General features: G+C 45.3%; 1 protein-coding gene across 1 annotated transcript in view; it reads right to left on the reverse strand.

Moving 5' to 3' along the window:
• TULP1 (TUB like protein 1) overlaps window positions 1–18,054 on the reverse strand; it is a 55,180-nt gene extending 37,126 nt beyond the window's left edge. The window contains exons 1-3 of the mRNA XM_084852926.1: window positions 17,861–18,054; window positions 10,515–10,563; window positions 1,803–1,932 (exon numbers count right to left, since the gene is read on the reverse strand). Of these exons, the coding sequence (XP_084709052.1) occupies window positions 1,803–1,932; window positions 10,515–10,563; window positions 17,861–17,907 (226 nt within the window). The 5' untranslated portion in view covers window positions 17,908–18,054. The remainder of the gene's footprint in view (window positions 1–1,802; window positions 1,933–10,514; window positions 10,564–17,860) is intronic.
• Between the last annotated feature and the right edge of the window lie 1,447 nt (window positions 18,055–19,501).

Here is a 19,501-nt window from a genome sequence, read left to right on the forward strand (position 1 = left end):
TCCATGAAACTGCTTCCCCCAAGCTGTTCTGGTGGAGTTTAATTCTGGTCTCAAAAGGAAAACAAAACACCTGGGTAGAAGGGTAAATGCATTGGCAGAGAAAAGTTCAGCTCCCCTTCTTACCCATCCTTCAAGCATGTTAAATTGCTTCTCTCCCACTTTATGGAGACTCAGTAGCAACCCAGTTCTGGCATGTGGATCTGCCATTGCCACACATCTAATTTGGCCCAACGGGATGTGTTTTCACACACACAGTTTAAATAGTCTTTTCATTAAATATGTCTATAATATGAATGTAAAGCTTACTTATGTGCAAAATAATATTGACAATATTCACACTGGCACAACCACCGCAAAAGGGTGTCAAGGTTTTTTTTTTTTTTTAATTGTATGTGTAGTCTATATAGTTGCCAGCATTTCTAGGCTACCTGAGAGTAAGACTGGACACAGTTGTATTTAGGAACCAGATACAGTCATTCTGGCATATATATATATATATATATATATATATATATATATGTTTTCCTTTTTATGTACTAGGTTTATACCCTGCCTTTTTGATCTGGCAGGCCCACAGAGCAGTTTGCAATAAAAAATACAATACAATAAAGAATCACATGAGTAATAAAACAATCAAACAATGTCAAAAACAATTTGAACTTCAGCAATCCAGCAGCTAAAAACTTTAATCCTTTGAAATGCCTTGTTGAAAAGGTACTTTTGGACCTTGCACTAAAATGTCAACAGCAAAGGGAACTGGGAGCAAGATTGTGGCTAAATCATCTTTCCCTATCCCACCCATGGAAACTGCTGGCATCCTGAGCTGAGACCTTTGCCTGTATGCTGGCAGAGGGGGACAGCAGCAAGACCAGCATGGATCCTGTTCATAGATGAGCATTTGCGATTACGCTTCCATACTTCTGGTTTAGCAGTGGAGTGTTGAACTGGGAGTAGGATACAGTCCTGTGGGGAGGCACCTGGAAAAGGGAGGGGGCATTGTTCAGTAGTAGATCACATGCTTTGCATGCACCAGGTTTTATCCCCGGCATCAGAGCTAGCATCAAGGGTAGGCATGGTCAGGCAGTTGCTAAGGGCCCACATCCCAGCAGGCGCCCACTGGCAAGAGCCCCTTGGAATTGCTCCTTGCCTTCACCAATGTAACCTGCTTATACATCTACTTCTCGCTCTTGCCCAGACAATGGTGGTGGTGCAAAGGAGGAATAGGAGCCACTGCCTACCTGCTCATTGGCTCTCTGTCTGTCACACAAGCAGGTGGTAGCAATAATGAGAGAGAAAAATAGGCGCAATAGTGGCTGGTGACCATGGCATTGAGAAGATAAACTCGTTGAGGGAGGGGAAGAAAGGCACATGGGAAGCTGCCTTATCTTCAGGCAGACCATCAGTCCATCTCCCCCAGTGCAGTCAATACTGACTGGCAACTGCTCTCCAGGGTTTCAGGCAGGATTCTTTCCTAGCCCTACGCGGAGATGCCAGGAGTCGAACCTGGGGCATTCTGCATGCAAAGCAGGTGCTCTTCCGTACAGAGCTATGGCCCCACCCCCAATGGGGGTCCCGCTGAGGGTGTTTTGACCAGCAGCCTGCAAAAACCTGCAGTTGACACAGCCTGGTAGGTCCGGTCATCAGTTTCTCAAGTAACATGATCGGCAAGAAACTCTGCACGGGGTCTTGGAAAGTCACCGCCCACCAGCATGGACAGTCCTGAGACCACCAGTGGTCTGATTCAGTATGAGGCAGCTTCACAGGTTCAGGTGTCATCATTCTGGGAGCACGGTGTGCCTTACCTTGAGGGGGCCCGCTGGGCTCCTCTGCAGGGCTCGAGTCCTCCGGCTTTTTCGCTCTGGGTTTTTTGGGCTTGGCTTCCAGCGTAGCCTCCTGCTGTTTCTTCTTTGGCTTCTGCTCCGGCAGGTGCAGCTGCATGAGGGAACGTGGTTCATGAGAACCGGCGGTAATGCCATAGCCCATGATACTACATCCCCAGTGAAATGGGCCATGCTGAAACGGTCCCCAAGTGCAGTGAGGATGCACTTGCACAGAGCAGCGGAGGGCAGCCTGGTGACGTGCTCCCTCCATCTCAGGTGGTCGGTGGGGAGGTTACTGGCAACCAATGGAACAAAGGCAACACAGCGAATACAGTCCATGCTCTCCCTACGAACAGGGCACTCTGTATTAATAACTTTGTGGACCCCTTTTGTTGGGAAGGGACCCCAATGTCGACAGCAGGAAGCACGTTTCCATCCCACTGACCGCAGCATACTCAGGAGGAGTGGGGCCGGGTCCTACAGCATTATCGGAATTGGGAGGGGCCTCTGCAGTGGAGCACCTGCTTTGCATGCAGAAGGCCCTGGTTCAATCCCTGGCATCTGTATTTAAAAGGTCCGGGTAGCAAGTGGTGGGGAAGACCTCTTCCTGAGACCCTGGGGAGCTGCTGCCAGTCAGAGCAGGCAATACTGGGCTAGATGGACAAATAGGAAAGTGCATGATAGCAGACCAGGCTAGGTTCCTATCAGAACGGGGAGAGCACTGAAGTGCAGGGATGATAGGCAAACACTCCAATACCTTCTGCATCTCAGTCTATTCAACCCTCTTGCGGCAAAACAGTTATGTTTGAAGATAAAAGGAAGGGGGAGAGCTTTCCCATTCATTCCCATTCTCACTTTTCTTCTCTGCCCTGTCATCAGGGCATTGCTCAAGGTTCTGCTGTAGCAGAAAGGAAATTGCCCATCAAAACAAATTGAGGAGAAGGTGTTGGGTAGAGTAAGAATGGGAAAACTTTTAGCATTGGGGGGAGTTTCCAAATGAGTAACATCCATTTATAAGCTGATCAAAAACCAGGCGAAGGTTAAGCTGGACATGTCTTCCAGTGATTACAGGGTCAGTCCACTGTACACCTCCTTCTTCCACAGCTATAATTCCCTCACCTTCCAATTTGCATGCCTCCCCTCCCCTCATTTTATTAATTAATTTACTACAAAAATCCCAACTCTCTTGAAAACATTAATCAAAAGGCAACATAAGCAAAACTGCTATATTGCTTAGTTTATTCTGGGTGCGGATTGTTCAGGTTTTGAGGTTTGTTTGTTTTTGCATTTTTGACATCTGTTTGTAAGAACTTGCACCATGGGGGGGGGGGTGCGTGCGCATGCGTGCATGTTCATATGCAACTCACTCTGGATGCCTCTAAAAACAAAAGAGTGACATGTGAGAGATGGCCCTGAAACAAAACCTAGAAACAAACAAGCCACTCTCTTATGTTTACAAAGTGTGAAAAGATGTAGTAACTCAGGTCTGCTCACAACTGAACAATACAGGGAGGAGCAGATGAGACACACAGCCCTTTGTTTAGGAGGGCCTTGTAGCCATCAGGATAGTAACTGGGTGTGTTTCAAAATAAACAAACAGCCCCATGTTGTCAATTTGCAAAATCCATCCACTACTGCCAATCCCACATGCTTAAAACATATGAATCGTGCCTCTCTAAAATGATGAGATTGGTGTTCTTTTTATGTGGCTTCTGGCTTCTAAAAAAAAAAAATTATAAACTACAATCATGTTATCATGCTTTTCTTTATAACCACCAGGGCTAGAAATTTAAAGAAAAAGAAAAGCAAGGCGTGGGGGGAGAGAAAATGAAAATTTGTTTTGGTTTCATCTCAAGTCAATGTACTGTTAAATAACAGGAATTTAAAAATGTGCTTCTGGCACCCCAATACTACTGGACATTGATTTATTTCACAACAAACAAGACCAAAGAAAATGTGACGAAACCAGATTGTTACCAAACAATGATGAATAGGGCAGAGCCAACTACACCCATCTTGCATGAGCCTTGGATTATTTTAGGCTGCCCCACAATGAGCACCGCTAGATGGCTCAGCGATACTTAAGGAGAAACTAAATTATCCAGTTGACATAGTGGTATAGTGAATAAGGAAGGCTGCTATTCAACCCCATTGAATCAGCCGTAGTTTTGCCATAGACTGATGGATGTGTATTGCTCCATAAATACATTTTGCATAAACGACACATAATTATGTTGGGGTGGTGTGTGGGAATTTCCCAGGTACTTTGGTGGAAAACTAACTGCAACATTAAAGGCACAATCCTATGCATGTTTAGACAGAGAAAAGACCTACAACTCCCAGCATGCCCCATGCATAGAATCGCACCCTTCTCCTATGTTGCTAGATGCTCCAGTTGTAAGTTTGGTGTTCTTTGTATCTCTGCCAGTGCAAATCTGTGGTTTGACTGAGAATTGGCTACCCACTGATGGGTAACCAGGTCATGCGATCCAGAAGCAGAGAGGGCTGCAATTGTTGTGTCACTGTCTGCAAAGAGGTGTCTGAGCCAAGTCATCCTGTGCCATATTATTGTTAGTTGAAGAGGCACAACACACCTTGTGAGCCTGCCTCCAGTCTTCTGGAATGGCAGTACTGCAACAATGTCGAAGGGGGTTAATCCCAGCTGTGGTGTAGAAAAGTAGAAATGTCTTGCTGCAGAAATGGTGAAGAGCTACTTGGCTCAAAACTACTCGGGGGCTCATTTTCACTAAGGACTTTTTAAAATAGCACCATTAGCATTGGCACAGCAGCATTCCTTGACATCTAGCTATGATAATGCCCTTTCCTTCTGTGTGGAGTTTTACTGTGGAGATCTCAACACTTCACAAGCAATAATTACCCCACCACACCTCTCTGAGATCATGGATATTACAGCTTCAACCTGAGTAACACTACTAAATCCTCCACCGTGGATTCTGAGGCTGAATATCCACTCAGGAGCCAATATTTAGTGTCAAATATCTGACATCCAATATTTGATATCTGCCAGACTGTGAAATCGAAGCAATGAGAAATCACAGTAAATTTTACCTGTTTCTTGTTAGTGTAGAAACAGGCTTAAATTACCATCAAATATGCCTTCTTGAACTTAACTAGCAGTGTTCATACACCCATTACCTCATTATTAGGGTTACTGGTTTGAAAAACACAATTTAAGATCCTTCAAGATAGAAGATTCCAGTCTGTATCCAAAGCTTGTCAACCTTGCGGGCACCAGTTAAAGCCTGTCAATGTTTGATAAAATAACAAGAATAATCTAAACAACTTACCAGTCAGAACCCCAGTTGATAGCAAACAAGGAAACAAATGATTAACTTGGTCAGGTAAGGAAGTCAGCAGGGAGACAGAACCCTGCAGTCCACCCTTGATTTTTCATGAGAGACTAAAGGCCTTGTACACACAATTATTCTTTTAAAATGGTAATGGGAGGAGTTAATTCTCTTCAAATGCAATGCTCTAGAAGTGCTCCCGGCTCATTAGGCCCACACAAGTCTAGGAATATCGCGTAACTCTGTGCTGGTTTGTGGCCACTGTGTTTTAAGGGGGATAAAGCTTGCTGTCTGGGAAAAGTCTATTTGTTCCCTCTCCTTTTTTTCCTTTTAAGGAAGTTATGCATTCCTTTGCTGGAAAGGGGTGTATACATAAATTCAAAGGAACAAAATTTAATAAAATAAATAAATAATTTTAAAAAAACCCAATTAGGGGAGGGATTGCATTACGGCAGGGCAATGCTGCAAGGAAGAGAGGTAAACCCTGTATTTTTATTTTCTTTCTAATGGGGTACATGAGTGTTCATGTGGTACAGTGATCCATTCCTTCGGGCTACCTTGGGAGCAGTTCCACCTTTCCTTTATATGTTGGGGGACATAAACCTCTTCCCAAACTGGTTCACTTTATCTGCTTATTAAAATAATTGGGTAACTAAGGGTGCAATTCTATGGCTGCTAGACAGTGGCTAGATGGCCATAGGATTGTTCAGTCTTCAGGAACTGAACTTGGAGCCTGTGAGGGGGGGGGAGTGCAAAAGTGTCGGTACAATGCTTCCTATGCATCATCTGGCCTCCCCCCCACTCCAAAGTCCCATGGTTAGACAACCGAAATTAGCTGTGTAGCCACAAATCCCCTTTGCGCTCCACCCTCCCTGAATTAGATAGGTGGTCGCCCCTGAGTTCAGAGGCGGCCACCCATCCCAATAGGATTGCTCCCTAAGAGCTTTCCTACATGAGGCATTTATTGTGTGCTCATGATTCCTTACTCTCCGTTGTTTATGGGTTGTTTAGACAGCATCGCAATCCTCCAGTTTTGCTTCTATAGTTTTGCTTCTGTTTTTTAAGAGCACTTTCCGAGGTTTTTTGGAGCAGGGAAAATGGGGCATTATTACTGATGGTGAAAGACAAGGTATTTTCCTACTTGTGTATTTGTGCTATTCTGCTATAGCAAGTGCCACCTAGAGATTGTGTAGCAGAAAAGCAGGAAAGGAAAAGCTGTGTAGAGCTCTGATCTTAGTTCTGTGATGAAACCGAAAGTAGATATAGGGATTAACAGCCTCATGTAGAAAAGCTCTAAGTCCCATGGGTATTTGCATTGTACAGAAGTCTGAACTTTAGAGAAAGATGGAGTCTAGAAGCCCTTTTGTGAAGAGCTCTAAGTCCTTTTGGCAACAAACAGTGTGTACATATTGTGTGTCTGCGCAGTTTATGCCCTTTCTGACACATGATATGAGGTTTTAAAAGAATAGAGGCTCCAAGGCTATTAATTTTCATAAGAGAAAGATGAAAACATTGAGATACACAGGCTTTTAGGTCAGGGAGAGGAAACCTGGTACTCTCCAGATGTTTTGAAATACAACTCTCATTAGCCCCAGCCAGCTTGGCCAATGGTAAGGGATTATGGGAGTGGCAGTCCAAAACATCTGGAAGGAATCAGCTTGCTTGCCCCTGCCTGAGATGACATAAAGGAAGAAGGTGGGAGACATAATTCTCCACCCCTCCAGCTCATGCCGTGCCTTTATTACACAGTAGAAATGCCATTAGGCCTCATCTTATACATGCAGTCAGACTCACATATACACCTGTGTCTAAACCTCAGTGTTGTAAACAATAGACTGGACTTACTAGAAGCATTAAAGGATAGTTCACCATTGCATCCACTACATCACAGAGGAGACTGGGGGTTGTTCTCATGGACGATTTGCTGCAAATTGGGAATCTTTGGAGGTCATTGGCGGACGATGATGTCTTGGCAAAACCGAAGCCATTCCAGGCTTTGCGGTGGAAAAGCCGTATTTTCTGAGACGATTTATACTCTGGGTTTTCCCCTTTAATTTGGGTTCTCCGTGCTTCTAGTGCTGTGTGAGCCTGTCCTCCGCACCTGCTTTGGCATGATAGCCCTGCCCAGGGGTGTGTCAAGGGGTGTTTCCCCTGTCTGTTTTTCCCCAAGTTTCTGCCATTTTGCAGCTGGGCACTCTGAAGTTCCAGTATTTATCTCTCCTCGCTTCACTTGGCCAGTCATTGCAGTAGCTTTTTATCTTCTTCACTACATCAGCCACCCTGCATACCTAGGTGATCCCTGTTTAGGACCCCCCCCCCAATTTATTTATTTTTTAATAAACTGGTTGTGCATTTGGCTGGGCTCAGCCGCCATTAAGCGCTAACAACTACTGCTTTCGGCAGCGGGAACCCATGATTGGCTGAGCCCGGCTGCAGGGAAAGCAAACCAGAGCAACCCCCACCCCTTCTGTGCATGTTTACTCGGGAGTAAGAAATAAATCTCACTCCCCTGCATTGAATCTTCAACAGAGCCATGGCAAATCGTTAAAGTGTTTAAAGGGTTAAAGGCTAACTTTAGTAACTCCCCTAAAGCACTCCTTTGGCTTCTCTGTGAAATCTCCATGCTGTGCTCCTTTGTAGTTTCTCTGTTGTTACCTAAAGATCACATCCAAGATCACCAGAGCTTCTCACCTGGGCTGCTGCTGGTGGTGGTGGTAGAAAGGGGGGGGGGGTTGGAAGCAATAATTCCCTGGCAGAGTGGTGGAATGGGTTGGAATGGGGCGGAATTGAGAGGCTGGGATGCTTTCATGCGAAGCTTTTAGATGGGAAGATTGTTGTCTTCTCAAGGCAAAAGTGTGCACACTGGGGAAAAGGCAGGGGTGGGGAGATAATATAGTAGCAAAAGAGAGCCTTCAGAATTAGTTGCAGTCCATTCATAATAACGTAGTAGCAGGGGGCAGCCTGGACAGGGAGGCAAATGAGGCTCTCTCATTGATTGAGCAGCCCTTGCCAGTCTGATGATGTTCAGTTCTACTCCCCCGACCCCATCTGGAAGTATGTTCCTTTCAAGCACTGTGTGACCCCTGAAAACCGGATTTTAATGGTGCCGTACACTCATCTTTTCTTGCTCCATGTGCCCCTGATGGACCAAAGCCATGAAAATCCGGGTAGTACTCCAACATGCTTCTCATTTCATTCTTGTGAAGATCACCCCCAGGACAAATGTGATTGTGAACCTGTGGAACACTGATGGTACGTAAATGGATTGAAGGAACATTGTCAGCCTAGAAGATTCTCAGAAATAGCCTGCAAGATTGAGGTCACTCAAGAGCTACTGTGCTGAGGAAACAGATGGATCAGGATTAGGTGCCTTGCATCTAATCCCATCCTTCAAAGGCTATAAATAATAATGATTGATCAAATACAAGTCACGTGGCTTGGGCAAGAAAGGTTTAGGAAACAGGTCCTAGTGCAGAGCCTGCAACATATGACATGGGGATGTAAGGGACACTTGCAGTTGTCTCATGCTTGGTTATTGGTAAATAGGGTAACCGAGTCAGACTAGCACACTCAGTCCTACTGCTAAGCCAAGAGACAGAACATAGTCCATGATCTAATCTTGCCCATAGTTGCTATAGTGGAGTCACTATGGGGTAGTGGATAGAGACTAATGCTGGGGCGCTCTGGCGTCAAATGCCCACTTAGCCATGAAGATCACTGGGTGCCCTTGAGCGAGGGTGCTTCTAGATGAGGCTTTTGTCAAGCAATTGTCTTGCCTCATTCACAGAATTCTACGGAAGGTGCAGACAACATCACCTTCAATGGGTAACCCATCTTTTTCCACCACTTCTCCCATCTTTTTTCTTTCCACAAAAAATCCATTAGGGAAGAAAAGCTGGAACAGCTACACAATGACTGTGTTCAGATGATCTGGGGAAAACAATGCAGTATGGGTTGTTTCCCCTGCCCCAGCGCATGCCGTTCACGCACCAGCATTTCCCTAATTACCTGTGCCACATTGCGGGTTGCTGTGTCATCCGAACCTGGTGCACGGCACGGGGAGGGGGTTCTCACCCACCCCACAACCTCTACTGCAACCCAGGGGTTGTAGAGTGGGTAAGAAGCTACCCCTGTTGTGCTGTGTGCTGGGTTTGGACAACATGGCAACCCGCGGCACAGTGCAGGTAGAGAAATGCTGGTCATGCGACCAGCATGCATAGAGGCAGGGGAAACAACCCATACTGCATTGTTCGTCCCCCGCCCCCGATTGTCCAACCCCACTCAATGTCTTTTGATCAGTAGCACTAGGAGATCTCCATCCAGAAGCACTCCAGGTGACTATCTCTGAGCATAACTCACAGAGATGTGTGAGAAGAAAATGAGACAACCTAATGTTTGCTGCCATGGAGGAAGGGTGGGATACAAAAGAACAACATTTGGGGCTTGGTCATTCTGACCTCACTATGGGCCAAAATCCTCAAACAAAGAAATTCAAAAGCATGTCTAGACTTTTTGGGATGCAGTTTGGGGATTGTCTCTTATATCTTGAAACATGATCCTGAGTGTTCGTACAACTTCATTACTGAATAGGCCCAGGGGCCTCACCTTTATTATTACGTGGCAGTCACCTGCCTACATCCAGCTTTGTTATCAGTTGCTCAGAAACAGTGCAGCATCAGTCTCGTCCTGACCTACTTGCAGTGGTGCAAGGACAGAGGTCCAGGGATTTAATCAGGGCCAGTTCCAAAGGCAAAATCAGCAGGCAGTTCAAAGACAGGGAACTCTTAATAAGTACCACCCAGGGAGCTGATGCACAGACCTTATCCCAATACTCTGTGCCTAGAACTGAAGGCTTTTCAGCCTGAGCCTTCAGAGTCTCACTCAGAGCACAGCTGCAGGCCATCTATGCACCTTCCTCATGAGTATACCTTTACTCACAAGGAGCACTTATTCCTCAGGCAGGCACTTCTGTGTCTGACAGCCAGCCAAACCTGAGCCTTTAGGTGCCTGCACTCCCTGGGCTTAGGTGGTTGCTACCTCCAAGTCCGAGGTGGGCAAGGGCTAGCAGCGTCCTGAGGGGATGGGTCGACGGCCTTCTCCTCCAAGGGCCCAGGTTGCCCTTGATCTGCCCAAGGCCCCTTAAGCTCCACTGCGATGTTCAGCTTGGGGGTGGCTGAGGGGAGGCAGTAGTCCTCCAGAGGGGGCATGTCAAGTTCGCTCCTAGGCATGGGCAGATCTCCCACATTCTCCCAAGCGGCTAACATTTGACACTGCTGTAATAGATGCCTGATAGACTAGCCAGACAAGAGACAGAGACTTTTATAGGAACACTTGCAGCTTAGGGTACAAATCAGGTAAAGGAGGTGCATGGGAAGGATTTTCCTACCTGCTTATTAAGTCTCTGTTGCTGAGGGCTCCCAGGTTCCTCATTCACACTAATGGAAGGGGGAACAAAGAAAAGAACATGAGGTATGAGGTAGGCAGATTTCAGACCTCAGTGTGAAAATGTTTATGGAACAATCCGTAATTAAAGGTATCCGAGCGCAAATAATCATGGTGCCCAGAAGCTGTGTGCAATCCTTTCTCATGCCAGCAGGTAGTGGACAATCATGTGGTAGATAATCCTCACCCATTTTGTCATAGGCCAGTTTATTTGCACTGAGTACATCAGGCTCATCATACCATCAATGAGGATGATCATTCCTTGTTCCATCAGTCACTCACTTGCACCGTGCTTGGTGCAAGGCCATTAGGTTAGATAATCAGAGATGCAAAGGAGCACCTGACTCCTGTACCTTTGACTGTTGCATAGAAGAGGGAATTTCAGCAAGTGCACCATCATGAAGCAAGAAGGCCATGCCTTAGTCATATCCACTTAGATTACTGCAACACACTGTATGTGGGGCTGCCCTTGAAAAATGTCGGGAAAACTTCAGCTAGTGCAAAATGCAGCGGCCAGAATTGTTTCTAGTGTTCGCTTTTTGGAACACACTGTCCTAGTTTTGTTTAATCTGTGCTGGCATCCAGTTCATTTCCAGGTCCATTTCAAATGCTGCTTATTACCTACAAAGCCCTAAACAGTTTGGGACCAGAATACTTCAAGAACTGCGTCCTCTCACATGAACCTGCTGCGCTTATCAACAGAAGCTTTGCTTTGCATGCCATCATCAGGAGACATGTAGTTAGGACGCGGAATAGGGACTTATTGTTCGTGGCACCACAACCTGGGGATCTACTTCCCATTGGCCATCTCACTGATTACTTTTAGCCATGTGGTTATAACCCTTTTATTCTACCAGGACTATGACACTTTTATATTCTGGACTGCTAAATAGATTAGGGGTGTGTGTGTGTATGTGTGTGTGTGTTTGCCCTGTTTTAATGTACCTTGTTTTTAGTTTGTGTGTTGAATGATTTTAATATTGTAAGCTTCATTGGGGATCCTTTTTATAAATAAACAAACAAATAAACAAATAAATGTAAAAAACCCAAACATGAGTACAGGAGGTTGCTGCGCATGAGGGTGAGGCAGTAGGTGAGATCTGTTGCATTACAAAAGCCTTCAGACATAGCCGCCAGCACCTGTTGGATTCAAATTTATTTATTTATTTATTACATTTCTATACCACCCAATAGCCGAAGCTCTCTGGGCGGTTCACTACAAAAGTTGAAGGCTGAGCCAAGGATCCAGAATATATTCAAAAAGTTGGCATGAGTGAGGAATTTGTTCAACAGGCAGTAGAATTTGAAAAAAAAAAAAGGATCCTGAGAAACCTTTTCCACGGCAGTACTGGGTGTTTCCTCTCATCCCAATTTAGGATCAGAGGGAAATTATGGATCAAGACCTGAGTGAATGAGAAGGAAAGACTAACTTCCCTGCCTACTGTAGGACAACATCTTCTTAGAAGTCAAGGGCAGAATATGCTCAGCACAAAATAATGTTGAAGACCATTTTATTTGGGCAGCTTTTGTGGGAGGGGGCAGAATTTTATGTTTCAGTTTTAACTGCTGACCCCGTTTCCTTGTTTGATATTGATTTTATGATATTGTAACTCTACAATGTTTTAAGCTACCTTGAGTGGTGCTCTTGCACCAGAAAGGTGTGATATAAATGTTAATGAAGCAAACAAACATAATGTGTGTAGTTTGGGAGGGAGAGCTATGTTTAAGTCAGGTTATGCCCCTTGCTATGAAGATACAAATAAGCAAGATAATGCCACCTTGAATAACCATTTGGTCAGTACTTTTATTGTTCAAGCTCAGGGGCCATAATAATTATAACACAGTGCGCTTTATTACTATCCAGGGCCACCCTGTTGATTCTCTTGGACCTCTCAATAGCTTTCAATATGATCGACCATGGTATCCTTCTGGACAGGCTGTTTGGGTTGGGAGTTGGAAGCACTGGGTTGCAGTGGTTCCACTCCTACTTGGATGGCCAATTCCAGAAGGAGGTGCTGGGGGGTGATTGCTCTGTGCCTTGGCAGCTATGCCATGGGGTTCCACAGGGCTCTGTTCTATCCCCCATGCTGTTCGACATCTATACGAAACCACTGGGGGAGATTTGCAGAGGTGTGGAGTGAGGTGTCATCAATATGCGGATGATTCCTTTCAACAAATCCAGGTGAGGCAGTGGCTGTTCTGAATTAGTGCCTGGGCACGGTAATGGACTAGATGAGGGTCAACAAAGTGAGACTCAATCCAGGCAAGACGGAGGTAGTGTTAATGGGTGGTTCATCTGCCTGACTAAGTGATGTTCAACCTATTCTGGAGGGGGTTGCACTCCCCCTAAAGGTTCAAGTTCATAGTTTGGGGGTGCTCTTGGATCCAGCATTGTCAATAAAGGCACAGGTAGACTCAGTGGCACAGAGTACTTTTTATCAGCATAGGCTGATATAACAACTATGTCCTTATCTGGACAGAGATAAGCTACAGTTATCCATGTTCTGGTAACATCTTGTCTGGATTACTGCAATATGTGGGGCTGCCTTTGAAAACAGTCCAGAAACTTCAGCTGGTCCAAAATAGGACAGCAAGATTGGCCATTTCTGAGCCCGATTCAAAGTGCTGGTATTGACATTCAAAGCCCTAAACAGCAGATTGTCTCCTCCTATGTAGAGTGCTTTCCCCTTCATGGATCACTGCCTTGTTGTGGCGAAGGGGCTTGCGTAACTCAGTGAAGCCATAAGCTATGCCGTGCAGGGCCACCCAAGATGGACAGGTCATGGCGGAGAGTTCTGACAAAATGTGGTCCAGTGGAGAAGGAAATGGCAACCCACTCCAGTATTCCTGCCAAGAAAACCCCATGGAACGTATCACAAGGCTAAAAGAGATGACTCCGGAAGATGAGCCCCTCAGGTCGGAAGGTGTCCAATATACTACTGGGGAAGAGCAGAGGGAATTTCCAAGTAGCGCCAGAAAGAGTGAAGCAGCTGGGCCAAAGCTGAAAGGACACTCAGCTGTGGATGTGTCTGGTGGTGAAAAGAAAGTCCGATGCTGTAAAGAACAATATTGTTTAGGAACCTGGAATGTTAGATCAATGAATCAAGGTAAGCTAGAGGTGGTCAAACATGAGATGGCAAGATTGAACATCGACATCTTGGGAATCACTGAACTAAAATGGACAAGCATGGGTGAATTTAATTCAGGTGACCATTGTATCTACTACTGTGGGCAAGAATCCCTTAGAAGAAAGGGAGTAGCACTCATAGTCAATAAAACAGTGGGAAAAGCAGTACTGGGGTACAATCTCAAAAATGATAGAATGATCTCAGTACGAATCCAAGGCAAACCATTCAACATCACAGTAATTCAAGTCTATGCCCCAACCACTGAGGCCGAAGAAGCTGAGGTTGATCGGTTCTATGAAGACCTACAGCACCTTCTAGAACTAACACCAAAAAAAGATGTCCTTTTCATCATAGGGGATTGGAATGCTAAAGCAGGAAGTAAAGAAATCACCGGGATAACAGGCAAGCATGGCCTTGGTTTACAAAATGAAGCAGGACAAAGGCTAACAGAGTTTTGCCAAGACAACACACTGATCATAGCAAACACTCTTTTCCAACAGCACAAGAGGCGACTCTACACATGGACATAACCAGATGGTCAATATCAAAATCAGATTGATTATGTCCTTTGCAGCCAAAGATGGAGAAGCTCTATACAGTCAGTAAAAACAAGACCTGGAGCTGACTGTGGCTCAGATCATGAGCTTCTTATTGCAAAATTTCAGCTTAAATTGAAGAACGTAGGGAAAACCACTAAACCATTCAGGTATAACCTAAATCATATCCCTTATGAATATGCAGTGGAGGTGATGAAGATGGCTAGATAGCATCACTGATGCAATGAATATGAACTTGAGCACACTCCAGGAGAGAGTGGAGGACAGGAAGGCCTCGCATGCTATGGTTCATGGGGTCACGAAGAGTCGGACATGACTTAACGACTGAACAACAACAATATAGAGTGCTTTGCATAAGTATTCAACCTCCCCACCCTGACTTTTCCACATGTTGTTGTGTTACAACCTGGAATTACAATGGATTTAATTGGCATTTTTACCATTTGATTTACACAACACACTTAACACTTTGAAGGTGCAAAATATTTTTTATTGTGGCACAGAAGTTAATTAAACAAAAACAATCTGGCATTTGTTGTTGCATAAGTATTCATACCTCTTTTACTGCCTTCTTTCAACATTACTTCAACTCTCCATTTTAATCTATTTCCTCAACATTGTTTTATTTGTTGTTGTGTGGTAAGCCAGTGTGGTGTAGTGGTGAGAGTGTTGGAATGGGAGCTGGGAGATCCGGGTTCTAGTCCCCACTCGGCCATGGAAGCTCACTGGGTGACTTTGGGCCAGTCACAGACTCTCAGCCCAACCCACCTCACAGGGTTGTTGTTGTGAGGATAAAAGGGAGAGGAGGAGGATCATGTAAGCCGCCTTGGGTTCCTTGCAAGAGGAAAAAAGGCGGGGTATAAATGCAATAAAATAAACAAATAAATAAATATACTTGGTAGAAGCACCTTTGGCAGCAATTACCACTGTGAGTCTTTTTGGGTAAGTCTCTACCAGCTTTGCACATCTGGATCCTGCAATTTCCCCCCATTCTTCTAGGCAAAATTGCTCAAGCTCTGTCAGGTTGGATGGGGACCGTTGGTGAACAACAACTTTCAAGTCTTGCCATAGATTCTCAATCGGATTGAGGTCTGGGCTTTGACTGGGCCATTCTAAGACATTCAGGTTCTTGTTTTTAAACTGCTCAAGTGTAACTTTGGCTGTGTGTTTAGGGCCATTGTCCTGCTGAAGGTGAACCTCCGCCCCAGTCCCAGGTCCCTTGCAGACTGAAACAGGTTTTCCTCTAGAATTGCCCTGCCTTTGGCTCCATCCATCTTGCCTTCAATCCTGACCAGTTTCCCAGTCCCTGACGATGAAAAGCATCCCCACAACATGATGCTGCTACCACCACGCTTCACCATGGGGATGGCAGTTTCAGGGCGATGAGAACTGTTGGCTCTGCACCACCTTAGCATTTTGCAATAAGGCCCCAAAGTTCAATTTTGCTCTCATCAGACCAACCTTTTTCCACATTTGCTGTATCTCCCACATGCCTTTTAGCAAAATCGAAATAGGATTTGATATGGGTTTTTTTCAGCAATGGCTTTCTTCTTGCCACTGTTCCATAAAGCCCAGGGGCATGTTTCCACGCTATCCGCTTCACTTTGTTTGCAACTTTGTAGTGATGTTTCCCTAATAGCATCTCTCCTTTTCCTGTTTCCACAGCCCTTACCGATCCGGCTTATCATCACTGTAGCCTGGGGCTCTGTGCTGTTTCCACTGAGCTCTAATTGAGTTATTTTCTTGATGACTGGGTAGAGTCTGAGTGGAGTCTGGGTTGGGTCTGATTACCGCATCAGTGTTCCCGCCTCCTCGACTGCGTTTCCAGGACAATGGAAGGAGAAGCTAATGGAGGAGTACTGGATTTTTAAAAAGGAATCAGCTTTGCTGTGAAGAGAGGCTTTCCCCCCTCCTCCTTTTCCCTGAAAGTCCAGATGCGCCTGCATTTCAGGAGCAAGCCTCACTGAGCACAATGGGAGTTACTTCTGAGTAGACACATATATGCTTGTGCTGGGAAAGGGTGGGGGGACCCAAAGAGGGAAACCTGCCCTCATTTTAACCCAGAGGACCTCACTGACCACAATGGGAGTTACTTCTGGTGCTTCTCCAGAACTTCATCCTAGACTTGTTCTGATAGCTTCTTGGTCCTCATGATGCTATTTGTTTAGATATGTTCTCCAGCAAACTCTGGGGCCTTTCAGAAACAGGTTATTTAATCTGAGATCATGTGACACTTGAATTGCACACAGGTGGACTCCATTCAACTAAATATGTGACTTCTGAAGGCAGTTGGTTGCACCAGAGCTTATTTAGGGGTGTCACAGAAAAGGGGGTGAATACCTATGCAAGCCAGACTTTTCAGTTTTTTATTTGAAAATCATTTTGCAAAATGTATATATTTTTCCCCACTTCGATTTTATGGACTCTTTTGTATAGATCAGTGACAAGAACGCCTAATAAAATCCATTTCAATTCCAGGTTGTAACACAACAAAATGTGGAAATGTCAAAGGTGGGTGACTACTTATACAAGGCACTGTATACCTGACGAGACCCTAAGATTGTCTTCAGAGGTCCTACTGCAGAAGCCTCCACCAAATTAAGTGAGGTGGGGGGCTACTGAGAAAAGGGCCTTTTCTGTTGTGGCACCATGGTTGTGGAAAGAGCTTCCCAGAGAGGCTCGGCTGGCACCTACACTGCCATCTTTTTGGCACTGGGTGAAGACCCATTTCCAAGGCATTTTAGTCTTTCAGTTTCTATTCTTTTAAAATCTGTTACTGTATATTAAATCTTTTCACTGCTGCTAGGTTTTATTTTTGTTTTTATTTTTGTTTTATACTATAGTTCTAAACTTTTGTATTATGTTTCATTGTGTTGCATATTGTGGTTTTAATTGTTGTGATCCACCCAGAGAGCTTTGGTTATTGGGCAGTATAGAAATGTGAGATGAATTAATTAATTAATTAAATACATCAAGGCAGCTGCAAATGCACCACAGTGCCAGATTAGAGTAACAGTTTAGATTTCTGGGTGGGAATCTATCACAATCATAATACTTAGCATTTATATAGTGCCGCTGAGTGCTCAGAAGACCTTCACACCTATTATAACCCTCGAATATATAAGAAAGAAATACTTGGAGCATGTGCAGTTTTAAACTTGCTTAAATCATAGCACTACCACAACTCCAGGAATAAAATGGAGATTCCATCCACTGCCCTCATGCTCAACACGTTTATGTTAGAATAATCACTATGTGGTTGTAGAAAAGGATAACACATATTTAAAGTTAAAATAATAAAATGAGCCTCTGTACATGTTATGTACATACCACGTTGGCTGCCCCAACTATAAAATGTCTTTAGAAATAAGCAGAAAGGCTACTGTGGCAAGCGGCGTCAGCCCCGATGGGCGGCCCCAGCATGCCCTTGCTGGCCCAGGGTTTGAGGCTGGGCTGTTTTGTCATCTCCGCCATCTCTGGCAGGCCGTTTGGGGAGGGCCCTGAGCTGTGGGAACCTGGACTTTTGCCCCAGGGTCCAACCCAAGCTGCACCACTGCCCAGTGACAATCTGTCCTTGCTGAAGGGTGGAGGGTAGTTACACTTACCCATCTGATGTCCACACCTCACGGAGGATGTCTGACTGAAGGGGCATTGCAGGCAGCCAGACTCTAATCCAGAGGGAATTGAGGGGTAGGTCTTGGAGAGGTCAGAAAAGTCACCTTGCTTGCTGAGGTGTGAAAAGAATGCTCCTTCCTTCCTTCCTTCCTTCCTTCCTTCCTTCCTTCCTTCCTGGCACTGGCTTATACAAAGAAATATGTGTTACAAACTGTATGATTCCAACGCTGTGTAAATCAAGTGGAAGATCTCAGTGCATCTGCCCTGTCTTTGGCTGTCTCATTACCCTGTCTACACAAGGGAGCTCTAGAACCTCATTTTGATGATCTCTGCCAAAGCCTGAACACAAGCCCTCGATTCAGGTACACCCTGCAGCAGCAGCAGCCTAGGATGTCAGCACAGGCTTCTTTGGCTACCAGGTGGAGTTTGTGGTGTCTCTGTGAAGCAGGTGAAGAGACGGGGGTGGAAAGCCAGGGAGATGATTAACTTTTTATATCTTCAAACTAGGTAATAGGATTTCAGGGGCTGATGGACTGCCAGCCGGGCCTGCTGGGAGATTCTGAAGAATGAAACATCTGTCACTGTAATTCATTTAAACAGGGCCAAGAGAAGATTATTATAGCTGTGCAACTTGGTATCTGCCCTGCCTGTCAGTCACTGGTAGAAATGTGTGAAACTCACAGATGGGACATCACATATTGGTGTGTCGCTGTTCAGTTCCCTGGTGTTCATAGCTTAGGGCAGCCTTTCACTAGCATCTCTCCACACCACAGTGCAAATGAGGCCAGAGTCTGATGGGAGAGCGGGGGGGGGGGGGAAGCCCAGAAAATAGTTCCATGAAATCTACAGTGATGAAAACAACAATACTACACCACCGGGTAAAAATCCAAAATAAAAACCCAGACAGGTAATTCTGTACATCTTGAATCCTGCATCCAGTTCTGGGCACCACACTTTAAGAAGGATGCAGACAAGCTGGAGGGGGTTCAGAGGAGGGCAACAAAGATGATCAGGGGACTGGAAACAATGCCCTATGAAGAGAGACTGAAAGAACTGGCCATGTTTAGCCTTGAGAACAGAAGACTGAGGGGAGGTATGATAGCGCTCTTCAAGTACTTGGAAGGCTGTCACAGAGAGGAAGGCCAGGATCTCTTCTCATCCCAGAGTGCAGGACATGGAATAATGGGCTCAAGTTACAGGAAGCCAGATTCCGGCTGAACATCAGGAAAAACTTCCTGACTGTTAGAGCAAAACGACAATGGAACCAATGACCTAGGGAGGTGGTGGGCTCTCCCACACTGGAGGCATTCAAGACGAGGCTGGACAGTCATCTGTCAGGGATGCTTTGACTTAGATACCTGCATTGAGCAGGGGGTTGGACTCGATGGTCTTATAGGCCCCTTCCAACCCTACTATTCTATGATTCTACGATTCTAAAACACAGCGTGATTAAAGGCACAATCCTATGCATATTTAGACAATCCTATGCATATTTATTTAGCTTGGCTTGCTGGGAAGTGCTGGGAACTGTAGGACTAATTTCTGTCTAAATATGCATGGGATTGCACCCTAAGATTCATTTATCTTCCCTCTTGCCAGTGTCAGACAGTTGAGGCTCCTTTTAAATCAGT

Source organism: Heloderma suspectum, chromosome 4 (genome assembly GCF_057233095.1).
Source record: "Heloderma suspectum isolate Gila_16-S chromosome 4, 16-S_ref, whole genome shotgun sequence".
In the NCBI taxonomy this organism is placed as follows: domain Eukaryota; kingdom Metazoa; phylum Chordata; class Lepidosauria; order Squamata; family Helodermatidae; genus Heloderma; species Heloderma suspectum.